The following is a 21354-nucleotide window of genomic DNA, read 5'->3' on the forward strand; positions in this document are numbered from 1 at the left end:
TTCCCTGGGTACTGGCTTCTGCATTTACTTCATAGTACTATTGTGAAAATTAAATAAGCTTTGAATGGACACATGGTAAGCAATCAATGAGTGTTAGGGAATATCACTATGCATTTTAAATGCAGACATGTTATCAGCTATATCATTAAGGAGGCTTTGCCTTCTTCCAGTGTGTTCTGGGAAATGTTTGCTACCAATTACTGATTGCCCCCTAGAAAGATTTCTCTTTGCATTATACAGTTGCAATACGTAAGTTTCTTGCTTAGTAAAGTATCCCTGGCTTACTTCAGGGCTCTCTGTCAAACTAGGTGAAGATAATACATGTTATCTCTAGTTAATTCACAATTTGCCAATATGAGCAGTTGTTAAAAAACCTGAGCTTAAATATTTAAAAAAATGTTTCTCCTAGAATACAAGAGGTAACTTAATTATGTGGTTTGTTATTAGTTTTATTTCTTAATACACAGAATGTAATGAACTTCCCAAACTATGGGTACCAGAAGGTTATAATTTTAGCACCTTTGAAGTGAAAATTAAGATATCAGGGAAGCAACGTCTCCAAAATGTCAATGTATATGAAGTGTGAAAAAATAAAAAGATCAGAGACTTGGAAAAGGTCATAAGGTAAAAAAAGAAAGGAATAAAATATTTGTCTTTAGATATGGTACCCCACGTATCTCCTAAATATGAAATGTAAACAGACTTAGTCAAATAGGAATACTAGTAATAAAATATGATGTTCCTATGATGTTATGGCCTTGTGGACTCGTTTTTCCCTCATGCTTAAAAATGTTCATTTGCTAGAAGCTTAAGAATTTGACCATTTTTCTCGAGGAGATGGTAATTGAAATAAGTTGTTCTTGTGGCATTTAATATTGAAATAATATATGGCATATATTGGATAATATTGATTATATTTTCTAATTACAACTGAAAATTAAACTTCAGTCAGTATTTCAGACTATCTGCCCTTCTGTATAATTATCACATTTTTAAAGTTTATTTTCTTAATTAGAGAAAAATTGCTTTACAGTGTTGTGCTGGTTTCTGCCATGCAACAATGCAAATCAGCCATAATCATACATCTATCATGTCCCTCGTGAGTCTCCCTCCCTCCCCCGTCCTATACCTCTAGATCATCACAGAGTGCCAGGCTGGGGCCCCTGTATTATACAGTAGCTTTTCACCCGCTATCTATTTTACACATGGTAGTGCATATATGTCTATGCTACTTTCTCCATTCATCCCACTCTCTCCTTCCCCTACCGTGTCCTTTGAGTCCCCATGTTACAATCAAGTTACAAGTATCCTCTTTTCCCTAAAGAACCATGAAATACCAACATGCTTACTTATTATTTATTTGTTGAATTTATTTTCTGCTTTCCTTCTGAAAAGTTAAAGTTTTAATAGAAAGAATTCATCTTCCTAGAGAGTTTTTTCAATACACAAGTGTAAAACAAAGAAGTAAGAAAGTAGTAGACAACAGACAATATCTACAAATATGGTAACTCCAGTTAGGCACCATCAGTATTTATTTATTAACTTTCTCCAGTGTAGATGAAGCTATTCTCAAAAATCAAGACATTCACTATCTTCCTTTATGCTAGCATAATGGAAAGAATTTGTTTCTTCCAAGTTTATGGAATTTTTAAAAAAATATCTTTTATCAGCTCCACAAATTTTTCGCCCATGGAAAAAGTTTTGAGCTCAATTTACCATTATAATGTATAGGACACTCTACAATGTACTCTAAGATTGGATTTCCATTGTATCCTTTAAATGGAGAAATTATAATTTATATTTACAGAAGTTGAATCCCAGCTCAGAAGAATTAAGTCAGTAGCCCAAACCTGTTCAAATTATAGTTGACATCAGGAAAATAAATTCTGATTTCCTGATTTGGAAGTCTGTGAATTTCTTCAAATACAGTATTAGTAATCTGATAAGAGAAGACTGAAATGCAAATCTGAAGTAGTTTTCCCTGTATGAATGGTGGACAGAGACCTAATCCTTTCAATTTGGTTTTATTTGGTATTAGCACTTTCACTGTATTAAAAGAATAATAAATGTGAAAATAAGGCTATAAAGATAATTTTCAACATTTTTACAGTTTTTAGACCTTTCAACATAAAATACATAATAATATATTTGAATCCTTTATAAAATAAATACAGTTATTAGAATCACATGCTGGTTCTCTATGCTCTACAGGTGGAGTGATACAGGAATGGAATACCAAATTAAACTTGAATGATGACTAACTTCTTTCATAAATGTGAAATGTAGGCCCAACTGCTTTACTTCTCTTTTTTTCCCATCATACCTCAGGCTCCATGGCCCATTACATGTTTCTTATTGCTGCTATAACAAATTACTAAAATTGAATGGCTTAAAGCTATAGCAATTTTTAATGACAGAAATTCAAAATAGGTCTCTCTGGACTAAAATCAAAGTGAGACAATATTTATGCTGGAGTTTTAGGGGAAAATATGCTCCCTTCCTTACCTTTAATATCTTCTAGAGGCCACCAGCATTTCTTAACTTGTGGCCCCTTCCTCTGTCTTCAAAGTTTGAGAAGATGAGTATAGATCTTACATTGCATAACTCTGACTTCCTTTTCCACCTTCCCTTTCTCCTTTTAAGGAAGATTAGATTCATTAGTACCATCTTTCTAGATTCCATATATATATACATAAATGTGTATATATATATATGTTAATATATGATATTTGTTTTTTCTCTTTCTGAATTACTTCACTCTATAATAGGCTCCAGGTTCATCCACCTCATTAGAACTGACTGAAATGCTTTCCTTTCTATGGCTGAGCAATGTTGCACTATATATATATATATATATGTATTATATATATATACACACTACAACTTTATTCATCTGTCGGTGGACATCTAGGTTGCTTCCATGTTCTAGCTATTATTGTAAATAGAGCTGCAGTGAACACTGGAGTACATGTGTTTTTTTCAACTATGGTTCTCTTAGGATATATGCCCAGTAGTGGGATTATTGGGTCATATTATAGTTTTATTCCTAGTTTTTCAAGGAATCTCCAGACTGTCATCCACAGTGGTAATATCATTTTACATACCCAACAACAGAGCAGGAAGGCTCCCTTTTTTCCACACCCTCTTCAGCATTTATTGTTTGTAAATGTGTAGGGCAGTAATGGAGACACAAACATACAGAACAGTCTTATCTACACAGTGAGGGAAGGAGAGGGCGGGACAAATGGAGAGGGTAGCGTGGAAACACTTACACTACCATATGTACATAGATAGCCAAAGGGAATTTGCTGTATGACTCAGGGAGCTCAAACCACTACTCTGTGGCCACCCAGAGGGGTGGGGTGAGATGGGGTGGGAGGTGGGAAGGAGGTTCAAGAGGGAGGGGGCATATGTATACCTATGGCTGATTTATGTTGATGTATTTTGGAAACCAATACAACATTGTAAAATAATTTCCTTCATTAAAAATAAAGTGAATGTCGCTCAGTTGTGTCCGACTCTTTGCGACCCCACGGACTGTATAGTCCATGGAATTCTTCAGGCCAGAATACTGGAGTGGGTAGCCTTTCTTTTCTCCAGGAGATCTTCCCAACCCAGGGATTGAACCTAGATCTCTTGCATTGAAGGCAGATTCTTTACCAGCTAAGCTGAAAGGGAAGCCCTCAATTAAAAATAAATATATTAAAAAAAAAAGAAACCTGTGATTACATTGGGCCCACGTAGATAATCCAAAATAATATCCCTATTTTAATATCGGTTGATTAGTGAACTTAATCTGTCTGCAATCTAAAATTCCTCTTTTGCATGTAAATTCACCAATTCACAGGTTCCAAGGATTGGGATGTGTGTATCATCAGAGTCCACTTTTCTGCCCTCTAAGTCCACTTTCACTCATTTTTCTGGAGTTATTTGACTTCCATTGAGGAATGAAAACAAGCATATCTGGGCATTGAATACATTTTTTAGGGGCTCTTGTAACTTTTCTTTTAAACAAAGTACAAATAAAATAAAACAAGTAAGCCAGCAGAGATGGCAGAGGTATGGGTTCATGTGGGTAGCAGGAGTTTCATGTGGGTAGCAGAAGATTCAACTTGAGTTAGGTTTCAACTCAGTTCACTAATTAAATGCTTAAGTAAAACTCCAGAGCCTTATTCCATTTGTCTATCTTGATTTCTGTCAGACACTTTAATCCATTCAGACCAGGAAAAGCTACTTAAGGACACAGACCTTCATTCTGTAGAATATGAAAACATAATGTTTTAAAAATCTATGTAGCTTCCCAAACAAGTTTTACCAGGTGCAGTTTCAATGTAATGTCTAAGATAGAAAAGGAAAAAAAAATCTGGAGCATCTGTTTGAGTGTATCCTAAAATGCAAGTTTCATTTTCATTCATTTCAGAATGAGCGAATTGATTCAGGTGTTTATGAGGCAGACTCCTGTCTGTGCTTCTAAACTTCTATGTATTTTGTGTGCATGACTGTTAAGTCACTTCAGTTGTGTCCAACTCTTTGTGACCTTGTGAACTGTAGCCTGCCAGTCTTCTCTGTCCATGGAATTCTCCTGGCAAAAATACTGGATTGGGTTGCCATGCCATCCTCCAGGGGATCTTCTCCACCCAGGGATCAAACCCACATCTCCTGCATCTCCTGAATTGCAGGTGGATTCTTTGCCACTAGCGCCACCTGGAAAGCCCCTATGTATTTTAGGAGGTAGCTTTTAAAAGTTTTTTTTTTTTTTTCCTTGTTGCTGTTGTTTATTTGTTCAGTGTTAATATTTTAGTAGTCAGAAACCTAGACAGTTCTTTAGGAGTTTCAGTTGGTTCTTCAGCATTGCTCCCTTGAACTGCTGCAGTCTAACTCCAACTGTGTAGTTTAAGACACAGGTTTTTATCAACCACATTCAGCACTTGTGGAACTCCATGGGTATGTAGAATAGTCATGCAAAGCAACTGAGAGGTTTGTGAACTGAGCTTTTGATGATTATCACAATAGCAAAAAGGAAAAAAGAAACCTTTGCTTGTATTCTGTGAGTGCTTTTGTACGATTATTCTACACTTGCCCAGCTGAGCTTAATGCCTAAATTTGCAGCATGTAGATTTTTCGGCGCAGTGGCAAGCACAAAGCAAGTGCTTAATAAGCTTTTGTTGAATTGAGTATCATTGCAAAGATAGTCTTTTTCTCATTAGCTGCCTGTCAATATTCTCTTTTCCTAAATAGGACTCCCTCTGCCTTCCTGTTTCCCTGTGCATGTAAACATAGAAACTTACAAGGGACTGTGTATGGTCTCAAAGGAATTGGGAGGTGAAATTCAATCAACGGCCCAGCATGTTTTCACGACTCAATTTCATACCAACCTTGCTAACCTCTGCTATTTAAAGCATACCTTTAAGAGATGAATGAGATCTCACAGTCTCTAGCACACAGTAGGAACTCTAGTTTTTTTTTTTTCACTTGAACTTTTTTGGGGGGGCAAATCAAAGAAGAATTCACAGAAGAGGTGTTTCAGAGGATAGGGAACATTTAGACAAGCTTATTTCATGGTGCTGACATTCCAGAGAAAGTCTTTACTTTTTAAAAACACCTTTCACAAAGATGTTAAGTAATTTTTGTAGCTTTTCATGAAGATAATTGACTAAAGTGTTTTGTTATTATACATATGTTTGTTCATGATTCTCGCTTCATGAGTAAATACATTCCAAATTGCTTTAATGTTTTGAAGATCATGCAGTGTACTAAGGAATTTCTTAAAGGGTGAAAAACAGTAGTTTAAAATCGCACATTTCAGCCATTTATTGAGTTATTGAACAAACCTATCTTCTTATAGTTTCAAAGGATTAAGGAACTAGAAAGGATGTTAACTATCATTTGCTAAAACTCTTTCCTTTTAAAGTTGAAGATGCTAAAACTGAAAGATTAATCTTTCCACCAGATTTTACACTTAGTATCAGAGGAAGTACTGGACTCCATGTCTGCTGATTCTCTACTTCAGAGTTACATGTGAAAAAGACAACAAATATTAAGCTAACAAATGGCAATTTAATATAAACTATTTTCAAGGCACTGTCATTGAAACAGATATAATTGATATACACTGTTTATGAGGACTTTACGCACTGGTTGAAAAATATACAGTAACTTTTAAAATGTTAATACAACAGAAAAGTATTTTTTTACATTTCAATATGATTAAAAATTTAACAACAGCATTTTATGAATCAGGAAAATTATATGAAATTCAATTTCCTGTTTTAATCAGTAAAGTATTATTGGAAGCCAGCCATTCTTACTCATTTATGTATCTTCGACAGTTGTTTTTTCAGGACAATGTCAAAATGAGTAGTTGTGACAAAGACCCATGACCTACAAAGTCTAAAATATTCATTTTCTGTCCCTTCATAGAAAAAGTTTGACAATTTCTCAACCAGGCTTAACAGAAGCCAGCAAAAAGAGAAAAAAAATAGATCAAACAATGTGTCCACAATACAAAGGACCCACAATTTGTGTTTTAGAGCACAGTGTCTTATTTAGAAGTTTCAAGAAAATAATATTTGCCTTTGGCCACCTCATGCGAAGAGTTGACTCACTGGAAAAGACTCTGATGCTGGGAGGGATTGGGGGCAGGAGGAGAAGGGGACGACAGAGGATGAGATGGCTGGATGGCATCACAGACTCGATGGACTTGAGTCTGAGTGAACTCTGGGAGTTGGTGATGGACAGGGAGGCCTGGCGTGCTGCGATTCATGGGGTCTCAAAGAGTCGGACATGACTGAGCGACTGAACTGATATTACTAAAACTTTTAGGCTTTTGTCTCTTCTGTTTTCTGATATTTTTCACCAAAAAAATATGAGACAAACTTATTTTTAGAGTAGTTCAATTGCAGTAGTTTGAATATTAAGTTCGTTATTTTTTTCTCGTTTTCAAATTCAGAATATCCATATGACCCATGCATGAGGAAAAGTGACAACACAAGTGAAATGAATAACTACAATTTTAACATTATCATTATTGTTCTTTTGCATTATTGTGGAGAAGGAAATGGCAACCCACTCTGGTATTCTTTCCTGGAGAATCACATGGACAGAAGAGCCTGGCAAGCCCTGGTCCATGATTTCGCAGAGTTGGGTATGACTGAGCAAAATCACTTCACACTTGTGATCTAGAATTATTAAGCATAACCTACATTCTTAGTTACTGCAGAAAAAATATGTACAACAATGTCAAATATGTAACTGCATGCAAGTCAGAAGAAATACAATTATTTAACTTCTCCTTCCCCAAATAAATGACAACCCACTCCAGTATTCTTGCCTGGAGAATCCCATGGATGGAGGAGCTTGGTGGACTACAGTCCACAGGTTGCAAAGAGTTGGACATGACTGAGAGACTTGACTTTCTTTCACTTTCCCCAAATAAGTGTTTTAATTAACCAATCCAAATGTTTCAACATGTTTCTTTTTACTACCCTTTCCTCTGCTATTGACTTGAAAGAAAGAAAGGCGATTTGAAGTACAGAAGAACCTTAAGATGTTAGCAAAGGAAGATGCCCCTAAAAAGTTAAAAGACCTCATTAAAGTTTGTTTGAAGATTCTGCCAGACATATTTCAACTAATGCACTATGGAATCTTAGATACGTTTGTTCAGTAGCCACTGACACTGTTGAAAATGTTTGCAGATTAATCAAGTACCTGTTCTTTTGCAAAGAAAGATCTCACAGTTTTAGTTAGTTTTAAAATAAAAAGCAAAAGCAGCACTCCTTTTAATTTAGCAATGTTCTGCTGCATGACTGTTTCAGTGCTTAATGACTGACAGAGTCATTAGAAGTCTGTTTGATGGACATAACTAAGTGAATTGGAAAAAAATAGAAAGGCCTTTTCAGCCCATTCAGACGTAATTGATGTGACTGAGACAGTTGTATGTGAGTTCCAGATAAGAAGATGATTTATGGAGAAACTATTGAAACTAAAAAGAAAGGTACATATTTAAAGTTCCCAATAAAGTTGTCTGTAAGACACAGAACAGCATCCAACAGGGAAAGAGATTTAACCTGTGGTTCTTTCTAGAGTCATTTTTTGGGTTCTATCCTCTTGCAAATGAAATCCCCAAAAAGGTCATGTCACTAGGTTGATGACTCCAAGGGGAAAGTTTCTCCATTGTTAACCTGATGCCGTGTTTTCTCTTTTACTGTAAGCATTATGTATAATAGGATATTCCTAAAGTTCAACTCTTTTCTTTCCCTTTTCAAAAATTAGCCACTGCTTTAGAGAACACAATCCATTATTACTGTGAAGATTATAACTTAGAGGATTTTGTTAATGCAAGTGGAAGATCAATATTTTTAACTGTGTCTGATTATGAGACTTAATATTTATTTATGATGTGAATGTTATGTTTTAAACATTTTAACAATTAAAATGGAAACAATAAATTATTATTTTCATATTTTTGTGAATATGCATCTGATCTTTATTGGTTTTCTTAGAAACTATAAATGAACTTTGTGACAAAGATATTTTTTTTTAAATAAGTAGCACCTGGAGATGTAATGCCAATGACTGAATTCTGAAAACAGAATAACATATTACTGTTAATATCAAAATGAAATTTCCTCAAAAGTGCATATTATTTATAGTGTATGCTATTATGTCAGTACTCTCAGAAAAGGAGGGCACTTATATAGTTCTCTAAAATTTAAAAAAAAATTAAATGAATCTGCAAGATAAAAAAATAAGACAGTTGGACAATTTGACATAAACTTTCTAGGCTTCCCTGGTGACTCAGATAGAAGAGAATCCACCTGTAGTACATGAGACCCTGGTTCAATCTCTGGGTCTGGAAGATCTCCTAGAGAAGGGAATGGCTACCCTCTCCAGTATTCTTGCCTAGGGAATGCCATGGACAGAGGAGTCTTGTGGGCTACAGTCTGTGGGGTCGCAGAGTGTTGGACACGACTGAGTGACTAACACTTTCACTTTCTATATATTTTTTAAAAAAAGCTTTTTAGAAAATTGTCCCAGTCCTCTAATGAATTTGAAATGTATGAACTTAATCTGAATAAAGAAGGATGAGATCTGGCTTCTACTCCATATGTGAAGTAAACTGGGGATTGTGATATCTTCTTATGTGACTTCCAGAAACCTGCTAGGTTTGCCTAGGTTTAGAGGAAAACAACAAAATGGGAAAGACTAGAGATCTTTTCAAGAAAATTATAGATACCAAGGAAACATTTCATGCAAAGATGGGCTCGATAAAGGACAGAAGTGATATGGACCTAACAGAAGCAGAAGATATTAAGAAGAGGTGGCAAAAATACACAGAAAAACTGTTCAAAAAAGATCTTCATGACCAAGATAATCATGATGGTGTGATCACTCATCTAGAGCCAGACATCCTGGAATGTGAAGTCAAGTGGGCCTTAGAAAGCATCACTACAAACAAAGCTAGTGGAGGTGATGGAATTCCAGTGGAACTATTTCAAATGCCGAAAGATGATGCTGTGAAAGTGCTGCACTCAATATGCCAGCAAATTTGGAAAACTCAGCAGTGGCCACAGGACTGGAGAAAGGTCAGTTTTCATTCCAATGCCAAAGAAAGGCAATGCCAAAGAATGCTCAAACTACCACACAATTGCACTCATCTCACATGCTAGTAAAGTAATGCTCAAAATTCTTCAAGCTAGGCTTCAGCAATACATAAACCGTGAACTCCCTGATGTTCAAGCTGGTTTTAGAAAAGGCAGAGGAACCAGAGATCAAATTGCCAACATCTGCTGAATCATGGAAAAAGCAAGAGAGTTCCAGAAAAACATCTATTTCTGCTTTATTGACTATGTCAAAGCCTTTGACTACGTGGATCACACAATCAACTGTGGAAAATTCTGAAAGAAATGGGAATACCAGATCACCTGACCTGCCTCTTGAAAAATCTGTATGCAGGTCAGGAAGCAACAGTTAGAACTGGACATGGAACAACAGACTGGTTCCAAATAGGAAAAGGAGTATGTCAAGGCTGTATATTGTCACCCTGCTTATTTAACTTCTATGCAGAGTACATCATAAGACACGCTGGGCTGGAAGAAACAAGCTGGAATCAAGATTGCCGGGAGAAATATCAATAACCTCAGACATGCAGATGATACCACCCTTATGGCAGAAAGTGAAGAGGAGCTAAAAAGCCTCTTGATGAAAGTGAAAGAGGAGAGTGAAAAGTTGGCTTAAAGCTCAACATTCAGAAAACGAAGATCACCGCATCTGGTCCCATCACTTCATGGGAAATAGATGGGAAAACAGTGGAAACAGTGTCAGACTTTATTTTCGGGGGCTCCAAAATCACTGCAGATGGTGACTGCAGCCATGAAATTAAAAGACGCTTACTCCTTGGAAGGAAAGTTATGACCAACCTAGATAGCATATTCAAAAGCAGAGACATTACTTTGAGAACAAAGGTCTGTCTAGTCAAAGTTATGGTTTTTCCAGTGGTCATGTATCAATGTGAGAGTTGGACTGTGAAGAAAGTTGAGTGCTGAAAAATTGATGCTTTTGAACTGTGGTGTTGGAGAAGACTCTTGAGAGTCCCTTGGACTGCAAAGAGATCCAACCAGTCCATTCTAAAGGATATCAGCCCTGGGTGTTCTTTGGAAGGAATGACACTAAAGCTGAAACTCCAGTACAGAGTTGACTCATTGAAAAAGACTCTGATGCTGGGAGGGATTGGGAGCAGGAGGAAAAGGGGACAACAGAGGATGAGATGGCTGGATGGCATCACCGACTCGATGGACATGAGTTTGAGTGAACTCCAGGAGTTGGTGATGGACAGGGAGGCCTGGAGTGATGCGATTCATGGGGTCTCAAAGACACAACTGAGCGACTGAACTGAACTGAACTGAACTGACATTTACTGTTTGGTAATTCACATTTGCAATTATAGAGATGAAATTTTACAAAAAAGAAGAATGAATCAAATGTTCATCCCCTTTTCCTGTCACGAGTGCTTCACACCTTGCAATACTGTCATTAGAATGCAGGCCTTATTTCTGTCATCTACACATATCCTAAATCCTCTCGTCATCTAAGCAAAGTGTCTTTTTCTTGATACCAAGTTTACCTATATACCATTTTAACTACTGTTCATGTTTTCCAAATTTAAAAAAATCCAAAATATTAATAGGCAAATGTATGTACGAAATATGTTACAATATGTATACCCCAAGCACCCAACTTTATCCTTATTTGCTATTTTGTCCTTTCAAGATTTTTGTTGTTGTTCAGTCACTCAGTTGCGTTTGATTCTTTGCAATCCCATGGACTGCAGCAAGCCAGGCTTCCCTGTCCTTTACCAGCACCAAGAGGTTGCTCAAACTCATGCCCATTGAGTCAGTGATGCCATCCAACCATCTCTACCTCTGTTGTCCCCTTCTTCTCCTGCCTTCTATCGTTCCTAGCATCAGGGTCTTTTCTGGTGAGTTGGCTCTTCGCATCAGATAACCAATATATTGGAGCTTCAGCTAGGTTAATTTTATTTGTGGAAATGATCATGGCAATCACATGTTCCTCATCTTGGGAGCATCAGAATTCCCGCTGAGGAGAGAAGGGTAAGAAGAGACAGGTATACTTACACAGTCCACAGCATGAGGGCAAGGATAGAAGGGAGAGGACCTCTCCATTCATGCCTGTGTCCACTTCCCACGTGACCTCTAGATTTTAAAATAGCAAGTGAATAAAGTTATATAAAGAATGGATAAGGATAATATGAAAAAAAGACTGATTCCCAGTCTATAGTAGTTTAAATCAAAGACAATTATAATACATTTCCATCAGTTGGGGCCTAGAATGAGTATCAAAGTACATCCCCTGCCCCAGGGATTGGATATTATCCAAAGTAACCTTTAAAAAAATTGTTTATTTATTTTTGGCTGGGCTTCATCTTTATGCAGCACAGGCTTTTTCTTTAGTTATGACAAGCAGGTACTACTTCCTAGGTGCCGTGGATGAGCTTCTCACTGGGGTGGCTTCTCTTGTTGCAGAGCATGGGCCCTGGGGGATGCAGGCTTCAGGAGGTGTGGCTCGGTCCTCTAGAGTGTGGGCTCTATAGCTGTGGTGCCCGGGCTTAGCTGCTTTGCAGCATGTGGCATCTTCCTGTATCAGGGGATGAACCCATGTTTCTGCATTGGCAGGCAGATTCTTTACCACTAAAATGTAGGGAAGCCCCAGAGTTACCTTTGAATATATTTTTGTCTTCAAGTGAAGGTCTCCAGTGTGTCATAATGGAAACAAAAATTTATTCATGAATGTCACTCTTAAATAATCAAACTTATAGATGTTCCTGCCCAGTAAATGATTGGATTCAAATATTTTTTGAAAAATGTGGGTGTTATTTGTGTACCTATTTGTTTCACAAATAACCTGCATTTAGAAAAACAAAAATCAGTGCATGAATAGGAGACTTAGGTTTGAGATTTCACATGGATTTTTAAAATTATATTTAGAAACTTTGTAAATTATTGGACCAACTCTTTATTTTCTTAGAAAAAAAAAAAAAAACCTTAAAACATAACAGGAGATAGTTCTCATTATATATCTGTGGCCTGAGGTATAATACCTTTTATAGTATATGTCTTTGAGGGAGCTTAAGGCTCTTTGTAGAAGCTATCTCATTATTTCTCAGAGAATTTAAGTTAGTAAGGGATAGGTATTATTTTCTGCATTTTACTGACCCTGAGCCCAAGGCACAAGAGCCAGAGGTCAGCTAACTTTTCTGAGGTCAATAGGGAATCCATAAGGTTGCTTGGAACAGAATATTTTTTATTTTTCTGTTGTTTCTAATATATACATATATATATATATATATATATATATATTCTCATTAAACATACACACAGGGACCATGCATGCAATTCCCCAACAAGTTGTAGTGTTTGCCTTGCCTTTGTGATTTTAATTTTATTTCTCTATTAATTCTAGTTAGTTTACTTTTAGTCTCTGATTTCTTTCGTTTTAGACAACTTCATATTATTAGGCATATTTTTTGCTTGCCATATTTGCTGGCATCTTCAACTACTTTACCTAAAGCATTTTTTTCAATAATAAGAAAGACAAAAAAAAAAAAAAGATAAAGGTTTTACATAAAACGTATTGCTTTTAACTGCCACCAGACATCTCTCTTATACCATACCATTTTAAAAATTAGAAGCCTACACCCACTTTCTCCATGTCTCCTTATGTTTACAAGTGGGTCTTTTGCTTCCTCTGGCTTAATCTCCTAGAATTGTTCCCCAGAGTTTAGAGGTTTTGTAACAAAAATGACCCCCTAATGGATGAATCCAAAGGACTTATAGTAATCAATATTCTTCTTACTATCTCTGATGCCTTTGATCACATAAGATTTTATTTGCTTTCCAGAAATTACCAGCTTCCTTGGTTTCTGAGTCTCAAAAGTGAATTGGTTTTCTTATTAGTCCTATATTTTATTCTTTGCCCCTGTTTCCAAATATGAAGTCTGTAGTGAGCCCTCAAATATATATTATCTACCAAAATTATTTTAGAGATTTCAGTCCAGAAACCCCTTCTTTGCAATGCCTGCCTGAATTCATAAGCAAGTTTCATGGAATTTTTTTTTGGGGGGGGGGAATGCCTCTACATTGTTGGAAATTTAATCGTGTTATATTGTTGGCTCTTTTATATACCTATAAGAGTTTGAGTTTTTTAAATATATAGAATTATTGTTGGAACATCCTTGAAACCCTGAGATACAATGGGACATAACAAATGTAGGTATAATGACTAGATCCAGTCAGCCACACAAGTCTGCTCTGTAATGGCCTTGCTAAGCATTCTTATTGCTGTTTCCCCATTCTTTCTTTCCTTCTTTTTAAAATTTTTTATTGGAGTATAGTTGCTTTACAATGTTTTGTTAGTTTCTGCTGTACATCAAAGTGAATCAGCTATACATATACATATGCCCCCTCTATTTTGGACTTCCTTTCCAATTAGGTCACCACAGAGGGACCTAATTAAACTTAAAAGCTTTCGCACAGCAAAAGAAACCATAACCAAGACAAAAAGACAATCCCCTCTCTTTTTTAGCATAATCCTCTGCCTTCAACATTTCTTCCTCCTACTCTTTTGTAGGGAATGGTCAGACCATGTCTTTAATCTCACCCCTTTAATTAGGTCATTTATTTGCCTAATAAAAATCTTTGATTTCCACCCTCTCTTGTTTATAATTATCACACACATACCACTCACAATTTTTGTAAAAACTTTCTTGGAGACTTCGTCTTTTAAGATTTTTTTTTTTAATGTGGACCATTTTTAAAGTCTTTATTGAATGTGTTACAATATTGCTTTTGTTTTATGTTCTGTTTTCTTTGGCCAGGAGGCATGTGGGATCTTAGCACCTTGACCAGGGATCAAACCCACAGTCCCTGGGTTGGAAGGCAAAGTCTTAATCCCTGGACTGCCAGGGAAGTCTCTTGGAGACTTCTTTCTTGCATTACGTACCTAGTTTTTCAAGCACATCTTCATTGTTTCAAAAAACTGGGAAACTGACATGCTTCCTCAAGCTCTTCTGCTGTTTCCTGTTTTGCATAGAGAATGAGTTTGCCTTTGCAAGACATGTCATTTGTCACCCTAGACAGAAAAGTCGAAAGCTCAAACACCTCAGGTCACTAGATATCTTCATACCATACGTTTGCATCTCAAAATGGAACCATGCTTCTGTGACTTTCCAGGGAAATTCTATGAATACTTAAAGGACCATCTGGCTTCCTGAAGCAGTTTGACTTTCTGACCAAATATTCAATTGTAGGATTTCACCTTCCTCTCTCTGCCTCTCATCACCCTGAGAAATATTAGAAATTGCTGATACCCAGTTCCACCCTGAATGTTGATTCATTGGGTTTAAGTTGAGGCCAGATATTGGCACTGTATTTTCTCACAAGAATTCTGGACGTTTCTAAGACACATCTAAGTTTAGGAGTCACTTTAAGCCCTCTAAGCCACTCTACTTATTAGTCATTACCAAATTCATTATCTCTGTCACAGTTAACACAATGCTTACATTTCTGGTTTAGTCAATATATCTCTGGTATGTAAATAATATGTATTCTGTGTCATAACTTCTGCCATAAAGCCTATCTTCTCAATAGACCGAACCCATGGTGAAGGATGGTGTGTAAATACTTGTTTGTCTCCCTAACTGTCTGCCTATCTGTCTACTTTGTTATCTAAATCTATAATGCATGTCTGATTTAATACTGGAATTAAAACTTAGTTCTTGCATTAATGGGTTCTCTTTCAGAATTCAGGTATCTGTACTAATTTGGTTCACATTACCAACTTAAACAGTTTACCGCAGATTTTTATTTATTTAAAATTATCAAAGTAGAATTTAAGAGATAGTAATGTAATGTTTATATTGTATGTAGAATTCTATTGGAATTTTTTTAAATGCAGATAAAAATGATAGTGCATTTTATGATCCATTGGGTAATATTTTTTATTTCAGATTTTATTATGTCATTTTTTCATTCATTTAGATATGATTTTAAATGAAAAAGCTTTTTTATGCAAAAAGGAAGTATTAATGGATCTGAGCATTTTCTAGTATATATATTCATCTTAGTATCTTAAAATTACAACACTTTCATTCTATCATTAAACTTAATATGTAACCTACAGTAATTCATGGGGATTAAAATATTCACAATTAAAATAGGGTACAGAATCTGCACACTACAGTAAAATGCACAGATTCATAGAAAATATTACATAATGCATGATAGAAAAAAGTGTTTTGACTGTTTATTGTAAACATAGCCTATCTTCTATCTGTGATATTCTAGTATTAACTTTTAGTAGAACCAGCATTTAATCACAGATTAACACTTTCATTCGAACATCATTTTCCTTTTATATCAAAAAGAATTATTTTCTCTCATGATTTCTTATTTCTCTTTGTCAATCCATTAGCATAATTTACCTATTTCTGTGTTCATTTTGAACTTTCTCCTTGCATTAGTAGACTGATTCTAAAATACTTGAGAATCATTAAAATAGAATTAAAAAGCTTTTGACCCTCTTTTATTTTTAACATGATTTTCTTAATCCATTGCTATGTCTTGAAGTGATAATATATTTTCATGACCCATAGCACTATTTCCTAAATTTAGCATTGTCATTGAAATTTTATTGTTCAGTATTATTTGCTAAGTGGCTTCTATGTGCAAAGCAATTTGGGTTTAAGAGACTATCATTAATTCCATTTCCAAGATGATACTGAACATAATTCACAGAGGGTTTGCAGTCAGTTGGGAGTGATAAATGGGAAAAAAGAAAAAAAAATATGTACACATAAGATAAAGCATGGTAAATGCAAATACAAATACGAAATCTATTGATTTGATATATATTAAGAAATGGGGTAAAATATCACAATTATACTACTCTAAAGCAATGTGAGAATTAATAGTGAAAAAAGAAAAATGTTTCTAGAGATTTTGTTGCTAGTAAATTTTGGCCCATGGTGTGTATGATGTTTATCCTAGTAATATTTTGTAATTGTTTTAAAATACTGCAGTCCCAATTCAGGGAAACATTATAAAGAAGAGAACATGCTTTAAATGTTTCCAATAGAATTTAGAATTTCTTAAAGTTTGATATTGAATTAAATGGAAAAGTGGATTTTATAAAGACTACACATTCTAATAAGTACATTGAAGGAGAGGTACTTGGTTAGAAATATGAACAATAGACAATATTCCTGACCAGTCTTCTATCTGAGACAAAATAAAGGGAAGTTTTGTGGAAGCGTGTGTTTGTCTCTAGTAAGACCAGTTTATAAATTTTGGGGGAAATGTCACAGATCTTCTTAGCTTTCCCATTAAGAGCCTATGGTATGTAGCTTAGACTTAACATTTTAAAAATTCTACTGGTTCTAATTGTGATGGGTGATTTGTACTACTAGTATGCAAATGTAAGAGTGCAAAAAAGGTTCTTTCTCACTATTCTGGCAATATTAGTTTTATCTTTATATTAGAAAAAAACAGTCTGAGTTATAAGTTCAATAATCTGTACATTTATGTCACTTTCAAGTCATATAAGAAGGTAATGAATAGAATTTGCCAAGAATAATATGAAAGAGATATTATAGAACCTTTTATATTGGTCCTACCCCAAAATATTATGTGTACATATATCCCTGACAATATATGGCATTAATTTGTTCCCTTAATGAGCCTAAAATGTTTGTTTTATTATGTAGTTATGATAACCTTGAAAATCCATATATAGTAAGCATTCTATTCAGCCAACATTAATAACATATTATATTGTGATATCCAATGGGTAATATTTGCACTACTTTAAATACTGCTTAAAGATGGTATATGATCGCCAAACAGAAACTTGGAAAAAAAAAAAAAAAGATGGTATATGATGTTACTTTTTTGAGCAAATTGTGAGTTAGTTGTAGTAAAAACACACAGAATTAAACTTTTCTAGTTTATTTTCAATTCCCTGGTTAATGAAACTCTTGTCTATTATTTCAATACTAGCCTTATACTTTAGGGTCAGTAGGTAATATTTTTAATATGAATGAAGTAAGAAATGTATTCCAATCTGTTAGCACTTCATCCAAATTCTTATTTATCAGCTGCACCTCTAATAGTTGAAGTCAATTCCCAGAACACTTGATTTTAAACCATCTACTGTAAGGACAAATTATTTAAAAATGGTCTTTTTATGATGGATTAGTTCTATATTTATGGCTTTCCAAAATCACTGACCCTTGTTTTTATAAGAGATCTGTTTGTGAAAAATATATTTGAAGTGAAGACTTCAGAATAGAAAAGTAGTGACGTGTGGAAGTACCATATCAAATTTAAATGTGTGTTTCAGTAACATTGCTGTTTTCTTATCTCTGTTACAGAAAGGAATATTCAGTTCTTCCATAATAAAATCTAAGCTCTATGTTTTGTGTCAAAAAATAGAGTTAAGCAAATAAATTTCAGCATTATCATATTAACTATTCTGTATTGAATTAGTTGTCAGTCGACCTTAATGTATGTAATTTATGTATTTTTTAAATAAGATCATTTACAATCTTATACCTTAGTGACATTCAGAATCTTTTCTCTTACAGCCATTTCGTAGAGTGACGTTTTCTGTTGTGAGTCAGCCTCAGGACCCACATCAGGGGTCACTGCAGAGTTGCTATGACAGCGGGCTGGAGGAGTCAGAAACACCAAGCAGTAAGAGTTCATCAGGGCCAAGACTGGGTGCCCTTCCACTCCCAGAGGACAACTATGAAAGGACCACGCCGGATGGCAGTGTTGGTGAGGCAGAGCATATGGAAAATGGTAGGGGCAAACACAACATCCACACACATAATCACGCTAGTGAGCCGTAATAAGTAGACTCTTGAAGGTCAGTCTAAAATCAAAATAAAATAGCTGACACCAAGCCTGTTTTCTTTGAAATAATCAATATTTGCTAAAGTATAGAAATGCCAAATAAAAGAACATAATTCTCTAGATTAAATTCACTGAACTTGCTCCATCATTTTAAACCACCCTGTCAGAAATAAACACCTTTGCCAATAAATCAGAGTAGTACCTGTTATGGGAAAAACTAAACTAGTATAATACCTAAACTATAGCCACTGAGAAAGGTCTTGTGTCACTGTTTTCTTCTATTCATTTTTGTCATGCAACTATTTCTTCAATTGTTTAATTGTCCAGTCTTGGTAAAAGGAAATGACAATAAACACACCTGGCTCTGTTCTTTCGTCTTCTAGGTATTTAGAAAAGCATTTTCAAACCTCTCCTTGTTAAGTGATAACCGAAATGGAGTCAAAGGAGGAGAACAGTATCATATTATTCTCCAAAATAGACTGTAAATGCTATTAGAACTCCCCTTTCATTTAATTATAAGGTTTCTCTCTCTCTCTTTTTTATTTTTTGCAAGGGAAAGGGAGGAAGGAAGATTATAGTACCCTATATTCTTATCCTGTTGTGAGATGGTTCTCATAATTACCACAATCAGCCTGTGTACACTTTCCTTTAAGTTACAATGTTAGATTGCAAGTAGTGCTTATGACACTTCTCACATTTGTTTCTGTTTCCAAAGATTGTAAGTAAATCCTTGAAGAATTTTATGTCAAATAATGGAGTGGTGAAGTTCTTGCTAACTTTACTATTTCATATATAAGAAGAAATTTGGTTATATGCAGAGGGAGGAAGAGGAATCACACACATTTTTATCTCTAGTGAAACCGTGAAGTGAATTTATGTCTTTCACCATTCCATCCCCCAAGTGAAATAAGAAATTTTAACTTTTTGTTATATACCAGTTTCTTGAGTGACAATATGTAAATAGAACCTATTATTGTGGGAAAAAGTCTTTTTTTCTGGAGGCTTATGTATGAATACTAAATCCAGCATTAGAGAGTAATATATTATATATAACTCCAGATAAAATTATTGCTAAACTAAGTCATGTAAAATAGTTATTTTTCCACATTGTTATCTAGCTAAGTAGATATGATATCAGGGTCTGCTGATTGAAATCCTTCTTGATTAATTATTCAGATATTAAATGGCATTTTGCCTTATGGCTATAAAGGCATGCTTATCTGTGTGTATGGCGGTGTGTGCTTATGCGGATGGGAGTTTGATATGGTTTTTAAGAATTCATCTTTTTTTTTTAGATTCTTTAAAATGCAATTTTAAATACAATTTTGATATATATGAACTGCAATGCTGATGAATGTATATTTAAGGCAAATATGTTTGAAATCTTTGTACAAAAGTAAAAATTAAAGTAAAAATGCCTCAAAATGTTTTATATATACACATACACACTCTCCAGGAAGGCAGGATTCATTTACTTTAAGGGCTTTACTATATCTGTATTACCTTTTGATGATATCATATAATTTTATATGTATTTTTAAAGTACTTTTCTCACAACATACAGTATAATTAAGTCTTTATTTTGGGGGTGTCAACTATCATTGGCATTACAGTCATATTTTAATGTCATTTTCTCTTTTCTGAGTTTAAGGACTTCAGTGCCATTAAAATAAAAAAGAAATAATGAATAATAAACATATTATATATGACAAATACACAGTGGTTACTTTTTAGGAAACATACATATCTTGGAAAACTTAAAAGATGAGCTTGTTAAGAGGCTAGCAAGTTGACTGAGAAATATTTCTCAAAGACTTTTAGTTATTATTTATAACTATGTTTTCAGTCTTGTCAACAGCCAAGGAACATAATCATGTAACTGCTTTTTCCTGATTTTATGTGACTGACACTTGAAATTTGGAGTTTATATAACCATTTGTCATCTGCTCAGTGTGATTCATGTTAGCCCTGATCTATAGGTAATGACAGAGGAGATGTGATTCACTTTGGGTGATCCAAATGTAGCAGTTGACATTTAAGAGTTCCGTTGTGTTCGTTTTCAGACTATTATCTAGTCGTAAAGTGTAGTTGTATTGCTTGAGTTCTGGTAGTTTCATCTTCAATATTAATGGATCATTCTGACATAAATAGAATTGGAATTGAAACCTGTCAAATATTCATTTGTCACATTTAATTGGAATCCAGGTAATCTGCAGTGTTTTGCTTGGTTAGGTTTTAATCAGGATTTGTATTGGATTTTACATGAAAATACCATTTTGGATGCTGTCCTAGTTCCTAACTATTATAACCTCAAACATTTTGAATTTTAACCTATAAGAATTTTAACTTATTAGAAACAATGCTGTTATAACTAATTCCTTGGATTAACTTTCATTGTAAAGTTTAGGAGATAATTTCCAGTGCAGTAACTTTATAATATTCCAGTGTGATGATGGAAACTGGGTATAAGTTGGTACAGCTAATGATAAAAATAGTCACAGATGCTGTAGTAAGGAAATAACCAAGATACAGGAAAATTTCAGTACATGGATAGTGAAATACACTCATGTTTTACTAAAGCTTTTATCTCTGCCTTTTATACTTTAGCAAAACAGAATGTTATTAAGGGCTGATGGGTTAGTTCTCTTTTTAACAAGCTTTACACTATATTCCAAACCACATTAGTGCCAAATGATGATGAAGCTTTATTTTCTTATTAGCTTAGGTAAAATAATACAGTATAAAAATAAACATAATTTTTTGAAACCAGAATTTATTTATTAAAATAAAACCCACCATTTTGATGATTTCAAACCTGGGGTACTTGTATCTCATGAGTTTCTGGAAAGGAATAATGAAAGTTATACACAAAAATATTTTTAAGAAAACCATCATGAATTATGCATTCATTAATGAAAAATATCAC

At 34.7% G+C, this 21354-nt stretch overlaps 1 protein-coding gene across 5 annotated transcripts in view; it reads left to right on the forward strand.

The window, feature by feature from the left end:
* PCDH7 (protocadherin 7) overlaps positions 1–21354 on the forward strand; it is a 469679-nt gene that overhangs the window by 205716 nt on the left and 242609 nt on the right. For 4 of the 5 annotated variants that reach the window (XM_013964573.2, XM_018049355.1, XM_018049357.1 and 1 more), the window contains one exon: positions 18158–18374. In XM_013964573.2, the coding sequence (XP_013820027.2) occupies positions 18158–18374 (217 nt within the window). The remainder of the gene's footprint in view (positions 1–18157; positions 18375–21354) is intronic. The other variant, XM_018049354.1, reaches the window with a different exon arrangement.

This window comes from Capra hircus, chromosome 6 (assembly GCF_001704415.2).
Source record: "Capra hircus breed San Clemente chromosome 6, ASM170441v1, whole genome shotgun sequence".
Lineage (NCBI taxonomy): Eukaryota > Metazoa > Chordata > Mammalia > Artiodactyla > Bovidae > Capra > Capra hircus.